This window comes from Chiloscyllium plagiosum, chromosome 28 (genome assembly GCF_004010195.1).
Source record: "Chiloscyllium plagiosum isolate BGI_BamShark_2017 chromosome 28, ASM401019v2, whole genome shotgun sequence".
NCBI lineage: Eukaryota > Metazoa > Chordata > Chondrichthyes > Orectolobiformes > Hemiscylliidae > Chiloscyllium > Chiloscyllium plagiosum.
The window spans coordinates 12,015,161-12,033,062 of record NC_057737.1 but is presented as its reverse complement, the minus strand read 5'-3'; the positions used below and the strand labels follow the sequence as shown (position 1 = coordinate 12,033,062).

General features: G+C 38.2%; 1 protein-coding gene across 8 annotated transcripts in view; it reads left to right on the top strand.

Moving 5' to 3' along the window:
* mettl16 (methyltransferase 16, N6-methyladenosin) overlaps positions 1-17,902 on the top strand; it is a 126,564-nt gene that overhangs the window by 102,702 nt on the left and 5,960 nt on the right. For all 8 annotated transcript variants that reach the window (XM_043718296.1, XM_043718297.1, XM_043718295.1 and 5 more), the window contains exon 9: positions 14,106-14,279. In XM_043718296.1, the coding sequence (XP_043574231.1) occupies positions 14,106-14,279 (174 nt within the window). The remainder of the gene's footprint in view (positions 1-14,105; positions 14,280-17,902) is intronic.

The window sequence follows — 17,902 nt, the reverse complement described above, 5'->3', positions numbered from 1 at the left end:
TGTTAAGAGAAAAATGGGACATAGAATATCAGTGGATTTTAGTGATATGGCAACACTTCAGTAATTGACTAATGTTACTTTTATGCACGTCTTCAGCACTTCTGTTCAATGCATTTAGCCCCTTGAGATCTAAGCTTAATTTATATTAAAATGCTCAGAAATCACACAAAGATCCTTCAATAGTAAAATAATTTTTAAAATTCCAAAACATGGCAAGACATAAAAATTTATGACTGGTTTTGTTAACTAAACTGAAAAAAAGACATTTGTTGTTGAATTGGTGCCAGGTCATTAAAATAGGAGCAGGGATAGGTCATTCAGCTCTTTGAGCCCGCTCTGCTTTTCAGTGAGATCAAAGCTTCACTGTTTTCTTGCTCTATTCCTGAATCTTTTTTTTTTAATTTGATGTTGCTACATTTTTAAAATTAGCTGTTAATCTATGTCTCCCAATATTATTTACCTTTCTCTTACCTTCCTCGATATGAGTGGCAAGGGGAATTTATGATAACTAAAATAATAATGTCTCAAGTGCATTTCCAATTTCATAAACCGTTTTCTCCAAAGGCGTAACATATCTTAGTTTCATTCTAATGCACGTTTAAATATAGAAGCAAAGAGTCACCACGCCTTGCTATAAGAAATTATTAAAGACCCTTGCATTGAGCTTATCATTTTTTTCAGACTCTACATCTTGGTGTCCAATCAATCACACAATTTCATTATCATCTGAAATTCCTGAGGCTATTGGGAAGAGACAAGTAGTAAGATTATAAAGCACAAAAGAGAGTTTATTATAATAACCTAGTTATATGCTGTTAAAGAGTCTCTTAACCTTGTTATTTAAGTTCATTCATAATATTACTTAAATATTAGTATCATTAAAATTGCACTTCTAAAATTTAGCAGGATTAACAGCATGAAATCGAACGTTTTTTAAATCACGTGGACAGCCTTGATTTCAATGGCTTTTGTATAGACGCTGATTTGGTTTGTAAGAGTTTGATGATTGGTTCATTATCAAGAATGTACTTATTAAGAATAAGTATACGCTTAATCGAGGGAAAAAGCAGAGTGCTGGTGGTTTCTTGTTTAACAGAAAAAATATTGTTACCATAATACCTGGCATCTGTCCCAGAAAGCAATTCAGTATCCCACATAGCGATTCTTGTTTCCAGTAGCATTTAATCTTGCTGGAGTTTTAAATTTATTTGAGTAATCATTTTTACAATTTGCAGCAGTTGCAGAGAAAGAAGCAAGTCAATTTTTAGTTTGTTATATAATGTGAGACAAAGGTTCCTCATGGTAGACTGGTTAGCAAGGTTAGATCACATGGAAGATAGGGAGAACTAACCATTTGGATGTAGAACTGGCTTGAAGATAGAATACAGGGTGATGGTGGATGGTTGCTTTTCAGAATGGAGGCCTGTGACCAGCAGTATGACACAAGGATCGGTACTGGGCCCACTGCTTTTCGTCATTAATATAAATGACTTGGATGTGAACATGGGTATGATTAGTAAGTTTGCAGGTGACACCAAAACTGGAGGTGTAGTGGACAGTGAAGAAGGTTATCTCAGAGTATAATGGGTTCTCAATCAGATGTGCCAATAGGCTGAGAAGTGACAGATGGAGTTTAATTTAGATAAATGTGAGGTGCTGCATTTTGGAAAGGCAAACCAGGGTAGTACTTATACACTTAATGATAAGGTTGTGGGGAGTGTTATTGAACAAAGAGACCTCGCAGTGCAGGTTTATAGTTCCTTGAAAGAGGAGTCGCAGGTCGATAGGATAGTGAAGAAGGCATTTGGTATGCTTTCCTTTATTGGTCAGAGCATTGAGTATAGGAGTTGGGATTCATGTTGTGGCTGTACTGGACATTGATTAGGCCACTTTTGGGATACTCTATGCAATCCTGTTCTCCCTGCTATAGGAATGATGTTGTGAAATTTGAAAGGGTTCATAAAACATTTACAAGGATATTGCCAGAATTGGGTGGCATGAGCAATGGGGAGAGGCTGAATCGGCTGGACCTATTTTCTCTGGAGCATCGGAGACTGAGAGATGACTTTACAGAGGTTTATAAAATCATAAGGGGCATGGATAAGATCAATAGACAAAGTATTTTCCCTGGCGTGGATGAGTCGAAAACTAGAGGACATGGTTTAAGGTGGGAGAGGAAAGATTTGAAAGGGACAGAAGGGCCAACTTTTTCATGCAGAGGGTGGTGTGTGTATGGAATGAGCTGCCAGAGTGGTGGAGGCTGGTACAAATGTAACATTTAAAAGGCAATTGGATGGGTAGATGAGTAGGAAGAGCTTAGAGGGATATGGGCCAAATGCTGGCAAATGGGACTAGATTTATTTAGGATGTCTGTTTGGCATGGAAGAGTTGGACTGAAGTTTCTGTCTCTGTGCTGTATGACTTTATGACTCTCTAACTCTGATTGAAATGCTGTTTCTTAGCTGTTTGCCTTGTGAACAACTGACAAATAGACATCCTCAAAATTTGAAAAAGTTTCATTTTGTTACATTCTAAAAACTTTTGTCTTTATTTTTTGGTTCTTTTCTCTTTGAGTACTAAATCCAAAGCTGAGTTACGGTGCCAAAGGTGATAAGGGTCCTCCAGTTGGCTGTCCAAGAGTATGTTCCAACAGTGTGATCCTAGACAATGAGATTATTATTCTCCTATGTGAGATAGGATAGGAGCTTCACAACCCCATTTGTTTTGCTGGAGATAAATAACAAAAATTTTTAGATTTACCTGAGGACAGTTATAGTTTTGTTAGTTAATTATTATCTTGCTTTTTATAGTGCGCTCTGTACCCTGATGTAAGATATTGGGAAGTGGTGTTAAATTTCACCAAAGCATTTGCCATGGCATGATACTTCTTCCTAGACTTTACTAGAATATTAAGAGTTGCACCAGTATTTGTGAAGACTTGGCAAGTGCTGTTTTTCAGCAGACTTCAGTAACACAGTGAAGCCTCCTGTGATACTTCTCTCTGTTACTGTATTCCCCCTGGGCACAGTATGGGATTCCCAGGCTTGTTAGTGTTTGTGTTACACAGTCTGGAGCTGCAGTACCACACCAGATGATGCATGTTAACTGCTTTGCAAATTAATGAGGCCTTTGGTATTCTTTTTCTCACTTCTCCATTTTTAGAGTTAAAGATTATGTATGTCATTGCTAGGATCTTATGATGAACTAGTTTGGACATGTAATGTTTAGAAATTAAGGAGTCTACCTCCTGTCTTGGGACATACGTCCTTATTAGTTTGGTCTCTGATAAGCATGACATAACTTTTTAAGTGAATTAGTTGGGCATTTTATTTATTTTGGTAAAAACAGTCACATTTAGTTTTTCTTTAAAGCAATGTGTTAATGACAAATTTAACCAAACCTTAAATAGGTCTTAAAGGTATTTTAATCCCTAAATATTTAACTGCAGAGAGAAAGGACAACACTAATGATTTTCCAGTATGATTAAGAATACCAAGTCTGTGTGTGCTGTCAAAGTAGAAGATTGAAAAACTAAGCAATTGTTGATTTAATTTTAAAAATGTAAAATTCATTTGAGTATTTAACTTATTTAAAATAAATGCACCATCTGTTCCATTCTCGAGATATTGAGTATTGAGCACAATTACATTTTTATCATTAATAAACACATCAAAACAAAGAAGAAGCTGACATTTGTCAGTCTGGGTAGCAGCATGTTGTTAATAATGCATTCCCCTAGCCTTCCATTAGATGCACTTAACCTGCTACCAGAGTGCTGGTGGTTTCTGATTCGCAGTAACCCAGCAACAGTTCCATGCAGTGCAGTTGATGTGCACAGCGATTAGTAATCTTCTCGGGGGATTTTTTTTTCCTCTTTGACACACTCACCTCCTAACGACCCAGAATCAGGATAGTCTGCCAAAAAGAAAGAAAGGAGCAAGTTAGGCAGAAAAATTGGCCTTATTTCCTCTCCTTCATATGGGCAGTTGCTAAAATTTCCTGACACTTTTGTTTTTAAACTCTTAGTAAATGAAAGAAGGTGTGTCAGTGATGAAGGAACAGCAGAAGCATTGTAGTTATTTCATTTTTTTTGTTTTGGAAATACTATGTTTTTGCCCTGATTCTGCTTGGATTTTATACCAACTGCAAGCAAGCAATGTTCACCCAAACCAGCAGAGGCTTGGGCCAGGCAAGATCGGTGTTAAGAGTAGTGTTTAGAGAAAGGCACTATTGAGTATCTCCATTGCCTGAACATCTTTGCTGTATGATATAAAACCATCCAAAGTATCTTACAATCAGTCAATCAATCTATCTGACTTTTGTCAGGCATTTCAGGTGCAGAATGACATGTTCATTCTAAATAATAGCCCTTATAATCGAAAAGTACTAACTGACTGAAGCATTTTGTGATATTTTGGCTATGTAATAATTTGTATATCTACTTCTGTATGTATTTATTTTCTGTTACACTGGGTTTCCTATTGATTTTGTCTTTGAAAAAGTGTTTGGTCTGCACACAGTACCATCCAACAGAAACAAAGCCAAAATAGAGATGACAGTAACATAGAAATTGAACGTGTCTTTAGACCCACATACCAGCCATATTTGCCCCAAATGTGCAATAACAGTCATGTTTTTATTTATTATTAATAAAATAATAGAAATTCCAGCAGAGCATTGGGTTTTTCAAAACACCATGCTAGTATTAATGCTCCTGTTTCCGCAGCAAGAAAAATAGTACTCATCCGAATCATAGAGCACACAAAGTGGCCATTTTGCTCATTGGTCCTCTATTGGATCTTTAAAATATCTACATAGTTATACTACTCTCCTGTTCTTTTCCTGGAATGTGAACATAGTCCATTAGAAGGGACTAATTTTAGTGAGTTGACAAAGAATGTGGACCAAGTAGATTTTTATTAGATCAGGTTGTCTACAGTATGGAAACAGACCCTTCAGCCCAACAAGTCCACACCGACCCTCAGAAGAGTAACCCATCCAGACCCATTCTCCTACCCTATATTTACCCCTGACTAATGCACCTAACACTATGGGCAGCTTAGCATGGCCAATTCACCTGACCTGCACATCTTTTGGATTGTGGGAGGAAACCAGAGAACTCGGAGGAAACCCAAGCAGACACTGGGAGAAAGTGCAAACTCCACACAGACAGTCGCCCAAAGCTGGAATTGAACCTGGGTCCCTGGTGCTGTGAGGCAGCAGTGCTAACCACTAAGCCACCGTGCCACCCTTGATCTAAGTTTGGTAAGTGAGCAATGATCTTCAAAAGAAAGAGTTTTGAGTACAGACTAGTCATAATGTCGCAACGGGGAAAAAAGGACACCCAAGGCTAGACTCCCTGGATGACTAGAGATATGGTTATTGAAGTGAAACACAGAAAAGATGCTGAACAATTAATATTCAGTTTATAATTCCAAATTGAGCACAGAAATTTAGGGGGAAAACAGAAAATGGGAGGGGAGCACGTAGATTGTATGAAAATCGATTAATGGCAACATAAAGGGGAAACCCAAGGTATTTTTTTGTCCATAAACAATAAAAGGGTAGTCAAAAGTTGAATGAGACCAATTAGACACAGAAAAGAATTCCTCTGGCTGAGGTATGAAATGAGTACTTTGCATTTGATTTCTTTTTCTTAAAGAAAATTACTGTCAATTTCAGAACGAAGGGAGAAAAGAGAGAAATTGAACAGAATAAAAAATAAAAGGAATCTTAACGTTTGGTAGCACTCAAAGGGCAGGTATTGAGATCAATACTCAGATGTTCGGTAACTGGGGAGGATGTTTGCAAACTGGTGGTAATATCTGAATTCTTATTAATTCCATCCATTAACAACTGTAGAAAGACACGTATATCTGAAGAACCAATGTATGGTGTGAGGCTGAAAGGCTTTTGGGATAAGTTGTAAGGTAGGAGGTATCTATTCAAAATGCAAGTTAAACCTCAACAGCATTGGACCATAATCCCTGTTAGTGTTTTTGTGTGGGATAAAGGAAAATTAGCAAGGGATGAGCACTAGCACTTAAATGTCAAAAAGAGGATTAAGGTACATGAAATGAAAGTACCGAAATGTACTAGTGAAAGGAACCATATTAGACAGGATTTGATATAAAAGAACTTTGAGCAATACGAAGACATGTTTGCAATATCTGTAGCTAAAAGATGTGAAAAACGTTTGTGAGCTATAAGCACAAGTGACAATGTGGAAAGGTGATGTATTGGCAACATCCACTGGCTTATAAATAGTGAGGACTGGACACTTAATATTTAAGGATATAAAGTGCTCAAAAAAAGGATAGGGAAGGAGAAAAGAAAAGTCAGGGCGGCAGGACTGAGCATTAGCTTCCCCTTAATAAGTACTGATATAAAATACTGATTCAGCACTCTAACATTGCCCTGCATCTCTAAGCTCTTTATCCCCAGTCAGACGCCTGCATTTCTTACTCCCCACTTATCATTTCTTGTTATGATAACATATTCTGTTCATTCTCTCTTCGAGTCTTATTTTCCTCCCCTTTTCCTGTCAACCAAGGCATTATGGTGTTGAAAAGAGAGAGTTTTCATAGGCATCGATAGTTTCCACATTTGAGAAGACTTTAATTGTGCAACATACTATTGAATACTATAGTTATTTCCATACCTATGCATTGTCATAACTGATGTTTCTTCAAATCTCTCAAGTTTATCATTTTCTGAAAGGTTTTTGTGTTGGTTGTCTGAAAATATTGCTGATTGTGTCACATCTTAAGAATGCAAAAAGCAGCAGATGTGGTGATGTTCCCTAGTGTATTGTCATCTAATAGGAAGAAGCAGCTAGCTATATCAAGAATATTTTTCAGCTGCTGAGGTACTGCATAATTTTTTGTGTCTAGCTCCTCACAATAATAAAACAATAACATTTATTACCTGTATCATATTCAGTAATGGAGAATCTGTATTTTTGAAAAGGGAATTTTGACATTTGTAAAGCTGTCTTTATTCTCATGCCTCCCAAATGCAGCGTCAATGTAATGCACTGAAAATTGTGAAAGGGACTCGCTGTTAAAATATCAATATTCTTTTTTAGTATCTTGTTACACTTTCATGTTGCATCAGGAAGCATTTCTGTCCTGTTCACAGGTCCCAGGTGCTATAGACTCTGCATTTGCTTAGATTGAGTAAGTTCCTTAGCATCAGAATGGTGTTGTAAACAAGTTGAGTACTTTTGAGGCCATGTGGAAGCTATTCACAACATGCTGAAGATTCAGCTGAAGACCTGGAGTGAATCCAGTTTCACATCTTTGAAGAGAATTTGTCAAATCGTATCAATTGACTTTTGGGAGAAAGATCTGTCGTAAACTATGACTGATGACAATAAAGTCAGTCTCAGTTTTAAAATCTCCACTTGATCTTGCATCAATAAGCAATTTGTGGAAAAGAAATCTAATTTTCTACCATGCTATTATGTGAATAAGTGTTTTTCTAATTTCACTCCTGAAACCTCTGGCTCTTGACCAAATTCTTGATCCCAAACTCCCCAACTAGTGGAAATTATGTTTCTCTACCTGCTTCTCTTAATTGAATCAAATCACCTCTTAACGTTTTAAATTTTGAAGAATATATCTCTTATTTCCCTAATCTGCTCAGAATTTATCTTTGGGAGTTTAAGTATTCTGCTGAATCTATGCTACATCCTTGCAGGTTTGCTCTCCAGGCGTTGTCTGACCAGGGCTTTATGACTTTTATACACTGGTTCTTGTCTTTTCGAAATAACAGACTGAGATAGATAGATTCTTGTTAGCCAGGAAAATCAAAGACAATCGGGTAGATGGATAATGGGAAATTCAAAGCACAAACTGATCAACCATGATCTTATTGAATGGTGGAGCAAGCCTAAGGGGCAGAATGATTTATTTCTGCTTCCATTTGGTGTGTTCATTGTGTTCAGCACTATCAATATCTCTTGAGCCTAAATATCCACTATACATCCCCCCCATAGCTTGGGATAGTCTTCGTGAATGCGTAAGTAACCAAGTAAATGCAAAACATTTTTGCTGTTTTCTGCAGATGAAATGAGCCACTTATTCTTCCACAGCCTTTTTGCATCAGTCATGGGTAGTGATTTTCTTTTTGGTGATATGCATATAGTCTCTGGAGATGGTAACAACACTTTGTTTACTGAGCTGCCACTGATGTCACAACCATTAGCAATTTCAATGAATGCATTCTAAAAGCAAACATTACACAGATTTCCTGAAAATGGATGGCACAAGAGAAACAAAGTAATGTAACTTAATACTTAGTGACAATGCTTTAGCCTTCTGCTTTAGTACCACCTCAGAAAATGAACATTTTACAAAGAAGATTGATGTGTCGGTTTTAGATTCAAACATGAATTTAAGGACATCATTTTACAGAAACAAGAGACTGAATAGAACAGAGTTAGTTCTACTGCATTAATTCAACTTTACAATTTTCAACACCTTCAATGTAGAATTTCTTAAAAAGTTTGATCAATTTATACACCCAGCCAGTAAATCTTTAAGAAATGGTAGATAACAGGATACAAATACAGCATTTCCATTTTTAAAACTGACTTGAATTATTTCCATTCATTGTTAGCATTACTTAAAATATTGTTATTGATTTTCACAATTAACTTTTACAATGCTGTCTCTAATTTAAATAACGGTTGCTGCTTTTGGTAGAATGGATCTTTTGTGTTGCCCTTCTCAAATGTCAAGAATAAAAACATGTGATGTAGCCCTCTGGTGGTCAGAGCTTTAATTTAGCGCTTTTCTGTGAAGACCAAGTGTTGTTGGAATTAGTTATTGGAATCCTCTGACACAGAAATGAAAATTTTACCCAGATGCCAATAGTTGTGCCAAGTTTCAAACAGGGATATACAGCACTTAAAAGTCAATATGTATCTGCTAGCCTTTATGACAGCACGTTTGATTTTTATTCTGATTTTGTCATTAGTCTGGTTGCAACCAAAGGAAGATCTAGTGGGAGTTAACTCTGAGGGTGTTGAAATAGAACTGGTCATATTAAATGCTATAACTGGTTAATAATACCATATACAGATTGCTGAAGAAAGTAAACTAGTTTCACTCTTCACCTACCTGAAAGGGTCTAATAAAACCTTTACAGAAACAAATGAAACAGGGAATGCAACAAGTATAGCAATAAAAACAAAGTGATTAAAACTAAATCACACATCAGTCCATGAATTTACAAAAAAATCAGGACAAGTACATCAATCTTGCAGAAGTATTTCAACAGCCAAAATTTTGAACCTGACATCTGATTGCTTAGACATTGTTATCACTGGACACAATCAATACATGTTGAGTAAGTCCGATGCAAATGCTTTAAATTGAGTCCCATGTCAGAATTAGATACAGTGTCATGTCTCATGGAACCAGCAATTTCCATGGTGTCAAATTATAATTGCTAGCAAAGTGTGTTCAGGAAGAAAGCTTTACTACAGTTTAAGAAAAAATATCTAAGTAACTGTTTATCATTACTTTTGTGAATAGTGCACCAGAGCTATTTAATCAACTCGAGGCAAATTGTATGCTGTGCTTTGAAGTTCATTGGTTAAGTGATAGATTTGTTCGGGATGTTCTCAATATTTATTGAGAAATTTTTATGAATTAAACATACCACTACTTGTACATTTGACCAGACAGCATCCTATTGTGATACAACGCAACCATGCTACAACTGCCTGTGTACCCTCCCCTGCCCCAAAGAGTGCAGGTTCTGTTATTTCTGCGTGCAATTATGTCTCTCAAAAACATTTCAAGGCAGGCTCATATAATGAATTGCTTATAGTTATTTCAACCAGGTTCAATAAAATCATTTATTCCCCCTTTCCCAGTTGAGAAAGCTATCAAATCTTTGCTAGTGACAGCTATATTAGTGTGACTATCTCACGTCTGTGCAAATCTTCTACATTCTTCCCCCTTCTGTTTTTACTTCCCCCGATGGACTGGCCAAACTGAAGAACTCACGATGTGAAATAAACTTATGCCTACCATTCAGGTTTTGTGTAATGACGCAAATTTACAATACTACAGTCAACACAAAATTATAGGAAGAATTAGAAATAAATTTTCAAATGCTGCTGAATTAGCAGTTTTGAGTCCACAACTGGACTTTGGCAGTTGGCTTCAATATCCAACCTAGATGAAAAAACCACCCAGGTTATTATCCCTGGCAAATGTTGCATACAGTGTGTCTAAATGTATACATTTGTATCTTGAATGAGGACTGATCAGACCTTCCTATTCAATAATCTTGTTGACAACCTAAGAGCATGCAAGAAATTAACACTGATGGGAAGGATAGCAGTACTTCAAGGAGAGAATCTAATTTAGATAGTGTTTTCACAGTTCATGTCCACTAACTTGAGCCTCAGTTCAAAATGAATTTCTGTTACGGAATTGGAATAGTTTTCAGCTTAGAACCAGCTGAATACTTAAGCAAACTTTTGTGACTGATTAAACATTTGGCTTCTTCAAAATTTTTTATTGTGTGAATCTCTTGCATGCTCTTATTTAATGGACTTCCACCAAGCTCGATCAGCAATTTTCCTGTCATCAGCTACTGCATTTCCTCGATGTGTGTCGAGGAAACAGTAATCCAACTAAACATTTGTTGAATAATAATTCTCTTGTCCCGCTCATTATTGAAGTATTACTTTATATTTTTAACAAGTTACATACAGTTAGGTTTGCGTGTTCCAATTCTTGATTACTTTGGACAATAATTATTGAAAACTGAACAAATAATGTGGCATTTTCGTTTTGACAATTGACTTTCTTTTGGTAAATGGACTGTCTGAGGTCAGCATTAGGATTTCCATATCCTACCCCACCACCCTCCATGCTTTGAGTTTATCCAGGAAGTTATTGAGTCATGCAGACCCTAGTAGTCCTGATCCCCAATCTGTTCTGACTTCCTGATATTGAGAGATGAGGGAGTTGTGCTCTTAGTCTTAACAGTCCCAGTGTTGGGGAAAGGAATGTGAACTATGATACCTCCCCTTCATTGCAATGTTAACAGTCAAATAACATGCACCTCCCAGGTTTATGGATAGCGAATGGTCACTTGATAGAACTACTGAGTGATTCTTATCCTCAGTGGGACAGACTCCCATTTGGCATGAGAGGACAGAACTTTGCATTAAAAAACTATGCAGTGAACTGGCTCAAAAACCTGGATAGGCTGGATTCCAGAATGAAACTTGGCCTGATTGTGTGTTTTGTTTTCATTATTGGTTAAAGTGGTAATTAGTCACTGGAATATACTTGCACAATTTTACAGATGTTCTTTATAACAAGAAATGAGTTTGTTATGTCAAGCTTTTTTTTAAAAAAAGTTAGATTGGACAGTTTGAAAGATATTAACACAAACAGCAAAACCAAGTTTCAAAGTATTTCCCAAAGCTGTCCTTTTATAGATACTCTGTTCCAGAGAAACATCACTTTTTTTCTCTGTGCTTTTAATTTTTACTTAACTGACTCTTCCTAGTTTCTTTTCCTTAGACTGCTGGCATGGTTTTAAAATCATTTTCCAGGTTGGCTGGCATGAACTTTTCACAATTCTGAAGGTCATACTTCTGCATTCCAGCAATTTGAAGACTCTGTACAAATTCTCCTGGCTAGGATGTTCCATGAACTAACATACTTCAGCTCTTGGCTGGTTCTTTGAGCTTCGAACTTGATTCTCCTATTGGAGAAAACCTGTCCCCTCTGAAGTGAACTTCTGATTCTTCTGAACTAAGTTGAAATCAGAAGTTAAATTCGTGGCCTGTGGTTCGTTTGTACTCTCAGCTATAATCTTCCATCCATTAATACCTCACATGTCCAGTCAGGCTCTTGACTGAAGTCAGATGCATCTTGGACATGACGCATTTAGATCACTGATCCAAATTATTTTCTGAACTTATAAGGAATTACCTCATAGAACTGATCAAAATCCACCTGCTTCTATTGCTGGCATTTGGATTTAAAGTTTTATAAATATATGGTACACCTTTTATCAAAATGTCTTTTGCTGCTTGTGGGAGTCGGTTACGTGCAAATTGGCTACCACATTTCTCCCATTACAACAGTAACAGCACTTCAAAAAGAACTTTATTGGGTTGTAAGGGACTTAGGATATCCCAAAGGTTGTGAAAGGCTTATAAGGTACCTTGTTTTTTATTTTTAGTATTAAGGCTTCTTTCCAAGTCATTTCATTTTTCTCTTGTTTACTTGGAACATTTGATAACCAAGCTCAATTCTTAGACAGCCCAGATTTTGCAGTCAAAACAATGGAGAGTATTGACTTTGCATTGTTTCCATTTAAATGGAACATTAACATCAGGCAAGCAGTAAATATACCTTTTCGACATGAATAGCCAACAATTGCTGCCTGAGTTGCACACCATTACTTTTGCAACATGGTGTCTCACCATTGAAATGCAATAAGGAACACTTAAGTTGCTGCATTTGTACAGTAGCTTGCTACAGAAAATTGAACGCTATCATTTCAAGTGTAAAGCCCTCTTTTAAAGGTGTTATTACTGTCCTATTAATTTTTACAAGTATGGCATCTCATTCCTTAACTATCAATTTATAGAGTCATAGAGCTGTACAGCATGGAAACAGACATTCGGTCCAACTCGTCTATGGGGACCAGATATCCTAAATAAGTCTAGTGCCATTTGCCAACGTTTGGCCCATATCTCTTTAAACTCTTCCTTTTCAAGTACCCATCCAAATGCCTTTTAAATGCTGCAATTGTACCAGCCTCCACCACTTCCTTTGGCAGCTCATTCCATACACTCATCATCCTCTGCATGTCTATAAACCACCGCCAAACCCTAAATAGACCAGCAAGCCACCCAGTCTTCAGGATACATGGACCTCAACAATGTACAACTCTGTCTGGTAACCACTGCAAGATGTGTCAGAATGTTGACATGGATACCATTTACACATGGGAACTCGACCCATCATGTACGTGGCAGGTACTCATGTGACTCAGCCAAACATCATCTACCTCATAATCTGCAGGCAAGGATGCCCCGAAGCATGGTACATTGGCGAGACCAAGTAGACACTATGACAACAGATGAATGGACATCATGCAACTATCACCAGGCAAGGGTGTTCCCTCCCAGTCGGGGAATATTTCAGTGGTCAGGGACATTCGGTCTCGGATCTTCAGGTGACCATCCTTCTAGGCTGACTTCGGGATATGCGACAACGCAGAACAATCAAGCAAAGGCTGACAGCCAAGTTCGGTGCCCATGGGGTTGGCCTCAACTGATAATCCATTGTTGATTGTCAGAAAAACACATCTCTTTCATAATACCTTTTAGGAAAAATTGCCACGCTTACCTGTTCTGGCCTGCATGTGACTCCAGACCCATAGCAATGCGGCTGACTCGTAAACTGCCCTGTGGGTAATTAGGGATGGGCAATAAATGCTGGTCTAACTCATGGCAGCTTCATCCTGTGAATGAATAAAAAGAAGAAAAAACATTGGTAAAATGAAAGTCAACTGGTCAGGTTTGGGCCAAGATCAGTTCTGGGGTGTCTTTCCAATGAATGTGAAAGGGGTTATTGGGCACTGATGCTGTAGTAGGCATGCTGGGAAAGACAACTGTGGTGATTTGATCCAGCATTCTGGGTGCAAGGAGACTATAATTGTAAAGGGTGAAAATTCAACAGATAAGTGTTAGAAACAATAGTTTATTGGAGGATGTGGTTTACAGTGGAGGGAGGAGGTGGTTCACTGACAATCACTTTCACCCTGACTTCAGCAGGGGACATGACTAAGCTAGAGGTTTTAGAAATATTGAGAACAATGTGTAAAAGCAAGTCTGATTGATGGCAAATGCTGTTAAATGCCTGTTACACCAAATTCTGGCTTGTATGGTTAAAAATGTCTTGAATTGGGAAACATTCAGTGGCACCAGAAAGCTCCTTTCTACTTGGTTGCTAGAACTGCATTTTGTTTTTATTGTTTCAATATTAAGTGGTAATTTTGAGATTTGTAAGGAGCTGCGATATCTTTATAACCAAGCCCTCTCCTTATTGCCTCAGTCCCCTCCTTCCAAGAAAAGAAAGCTGGAGAAACCCCGGAAACCCATCACTTTCACAGTGTTAGAATCTACAATCAAGGCACTAAAGAATAAAGTTACAAGTTCAGACTCGGTACCTAAAGAAGACATTGAAGTGGTAACTGCAGGAATAGAGAAAATTCTAACTGAGCTGAAGGTAAATATCAGATTCTCTCTTGACAGTTAAATAAAAAATGTTTTTGTTGCCCAACGAGATGAAGTTATGTGCTTTGGAGATACCAGGAGTTGTTGTGCAGAAATGTAGGTTTCTCGAAGAAGGAAATGAGCTAAACACAAAACAGAAAGCTCCTGTTATGCACAAAATGATTGGTGATGATGCATGAAACTTATAACAAACTTATAAAAATGTTATGAAGAGACTTGACTTTCAGGCAAGACTTTATAACAAAGTAAGGAAGGTTATTTGAAATAGCAAAGGAGTCAGAGGGAGTGGGGCATGCAGTGGTCTGGAGGTAATGACATTGGATGAGTAATCCAGGACGAGTAACCAACATTGAGCTCTCCAATTTCAAATAACCTTCCTTACCATCCCTTGACTCCCTTTCCAGCCCCTTCCCCCTTCCATTCCTCTGATCGACCCTTCCTTCCAACTACCAACCAGATTCATTCCTCCCATCGACCACCAGGCCGTACCCTCTACCACTGTTCACCTATCACTATCTCACCTCCTCACTTCTCCACCACCTGATGCTGCCTGGCTTGCAGTTTCTTCCAGCCTCCATATCTACTCTGAAGTGACCTAGCAACTCACTCAGGGCAATTAGAGACAGTTAATAAATGCTGACCTAGACAGCAATGCCTACATCCCATGAATGTGTTTTTGAAATAAAAACACACACACAATGGTACCTAATTGTTTTAGCACAGGAAATTGGAGTATACTGATGTCTACTTTCAGATCTCAATAATGGAAAATCTGCAATGACAGTACAACAAATTGCAAAATATTCTTCTAATAGTTATGGCAAGCCTTGCTAACATCTTTCCCTCACTATTTCCCAAGAAGCCATCAGTTGAGGTTTGTAATGGCCCCAGAGTTGCCCTGATTAAGGTCGGTTCATTCAGCATACCCCTCTCTCTTGAGCTCTTCTATGCTATAGAGTCAATAAAACGCAAAAGGAGGCCATTTGGCCCATTGAGCCCATATCAGTAAAATAATCCAAGGAGCCCTGCATTTTTCTTGTTGAATGTAACTCTTCTCAAGTGTATTTTTCCTAAGTGTTTATACAATTTTCTTCTGAAATCATTGTTAGTTTCTGCTTCTATCATCCTGGTAGGCAAGATTTATAGAAGTAAAATACATCTTTCCATAAGCATGCATCCAGCTATTAACTGCATGAAAAACTGGAATAAAAGCTTGAATCTTTTCCCTACATGGAAACTTCAGATGTTCAATAAGGGAGATGGACTGTATCTCTTCTGACACCCAGTTTGCTTCATGCATGTGGCATTGTTCGATATTTTATACTATACTACTAAGCTACCTAGATTTGGTTCTGTACTTCACCATATGATATATTTATCCAAGTAACTATTAGTGGAACGACCATTCCAAATTTTAAGCAGATTTGAGTTGATTAATTAACTAGAGCATCATTGCAAGTTTAGTGGCACAGTGGTAGCATTCCTGTCTCTGTACAGAAAACAGGTTCAAGACCTGCCTCAGGACTTGCTGGCCATGGACAATGTCCTCCCTACCTTTTATCTTCTCCTGCTGAACACTCTCTGCTCATTCCTGAAGAAGGGCATGTGCCCGAAACGTCGAATCTTCTGTTCCCTAGATGCTGCCTGACCTGCTGTGCTGTTCCAGCAATAAAGTTTCAGCTTTGATCTCCAGCGTCTGCAGACCTCACTTTCTCCATGGACAATGTCATAACCCAGTTCAATGGTTTGATTATGATCCTGCAATTCCTTCCGCTAAGCCAGTATCAGGCGGTAAAACTGAAGAATCTCCGAATCAGTCAGAACCCTGTGAAAGCTGTAGTGCAACATTTTAAAAGACTTGGCATTCAGGTTCAACAAAGAACTGGATGCTGTTCAAATAAATCTGAAGCAAACAAATTATTGGAGAAACTCCACATCTGGCAGAATCTGTGGAGAGAAAGCGAAGTTTATGTTGCAGGCTCAGTGACCATTCAGGACCCAAACTGTTGACTCTGCTTTCTCTCCACAAATACTGCCAAACCTGCTGAGTTTCTCCAGCAATTTCTGTTTTTGTTTGGCATTCAACTTCTTGCCTTGAGCATTACATTCATTGTGAAGAACTACTCCACACCCAGCATCAGCAAGAGGCATTATTTAATAAAGCATCACTGTCACAAGCCATTTACTTCGGTATTGTTAGAATCTGGAACCATAGTACATGGGAAGGATTTTCAATCCCTGACATGTGCATGGAGTTGAAAGAGTTCTGATGCAGTGCGTATCAACTTGAATTGGATAGGATGTGAGTGCTTATCAGCATGTAGGAATTATCTGTTTGAAGAGGATTGATTAGATTAGATTAGATTAGATTACAGTGTGGACACAGGCCCTTCGGCCCAACAAGTCCACACCGACCCGCCGAAGCGAAACCCACCCATACCCCTACATTTACCACTTACCTAACACTACGGGCAATTTAGTATGGCCAATTCACCTGACCCTGCACATCTTTGGACTGTGGGAGGAAACCGGAGCACCCGGAGGAAACCCACGCAGACACGGGGAGAATGTGCAAACTCCACACAGTCAGTCGCCTGAGGCGGGCATTGAACCCGGGTCTCTGGCGCTGTGAGGCAGCAGTGCTAACCACTGTGCCACCGTGCCGCCCACACATTGCTTTCTCTTAATCAGAAATGTGTCTGCCTACTTTGGAAAGTAGCCAATATAGCTCAAGTCTATTAACTTCAGAATCTTACTCTAATCCATTCATTCTCAGTGATGCAGTTCCTGTAAATATTGACTTAATTCTGCATAGTCCTCTCCTGAGTTCTAGCTTCGTGCCTGTAATAGTATTTTGGGAATATAATTTATTTTTGTTTTCTGTGAATGCTAAAATCTGTCCTTTGTTACAATATAGCTCATACAAGTGCCTTGCAGAGACCCTACAGTATCCTTTGTTCAGATGTAGAAAACCTCTATAGAGACCCCAACTGGTTGTATGAGCATAAAACAATCATTCACTGATTCAGATCCGGGACAACAGACCCAATCTGTGTCTCATTTATCATATAGCAGGTGTCCCAGATAATCTATTTATGCTAAGGTTAATTACAGGTTAATTGCTCAGACTGAGGGAAATTTTCAGATTAAACTGGAACTGGAAATTTCCAAGCACCTGGCCATCTTCAGATTTACCTCTTTAACAGTGATAGCCCCAGGGCCTTTATAGGCCATTTCCTCAAAGTACTTGAATAGTGATCTTAAAGGAACAAGCCAGATCAGCAGCAATATATTCCAGGAGCACTCCAAATTGAGGATGCAGTCAATAACATCATGGGTAATAGTGTACAGTCATCTCTTGATTGAAATCCTGTTATTTAAATTACCTGCTGATTCAAAATATCTAGTTTGAATATCCTACTATTCTTGCACAAAAACAAAGAACTGTGGATGCTGAAAATCTGAAATAAAAATATGCTGTAGAAACTCAGCAGCTCTCGCTGCAATTGTCGTGGGAAAAAACAGTTAATGTTTTGAGTTCAGTGACCTTTTGTCATGACCTGCTGAGTTTCTCCTGCACTTTCTATTCGTTTGCTGATTTGATAACTCAAAACT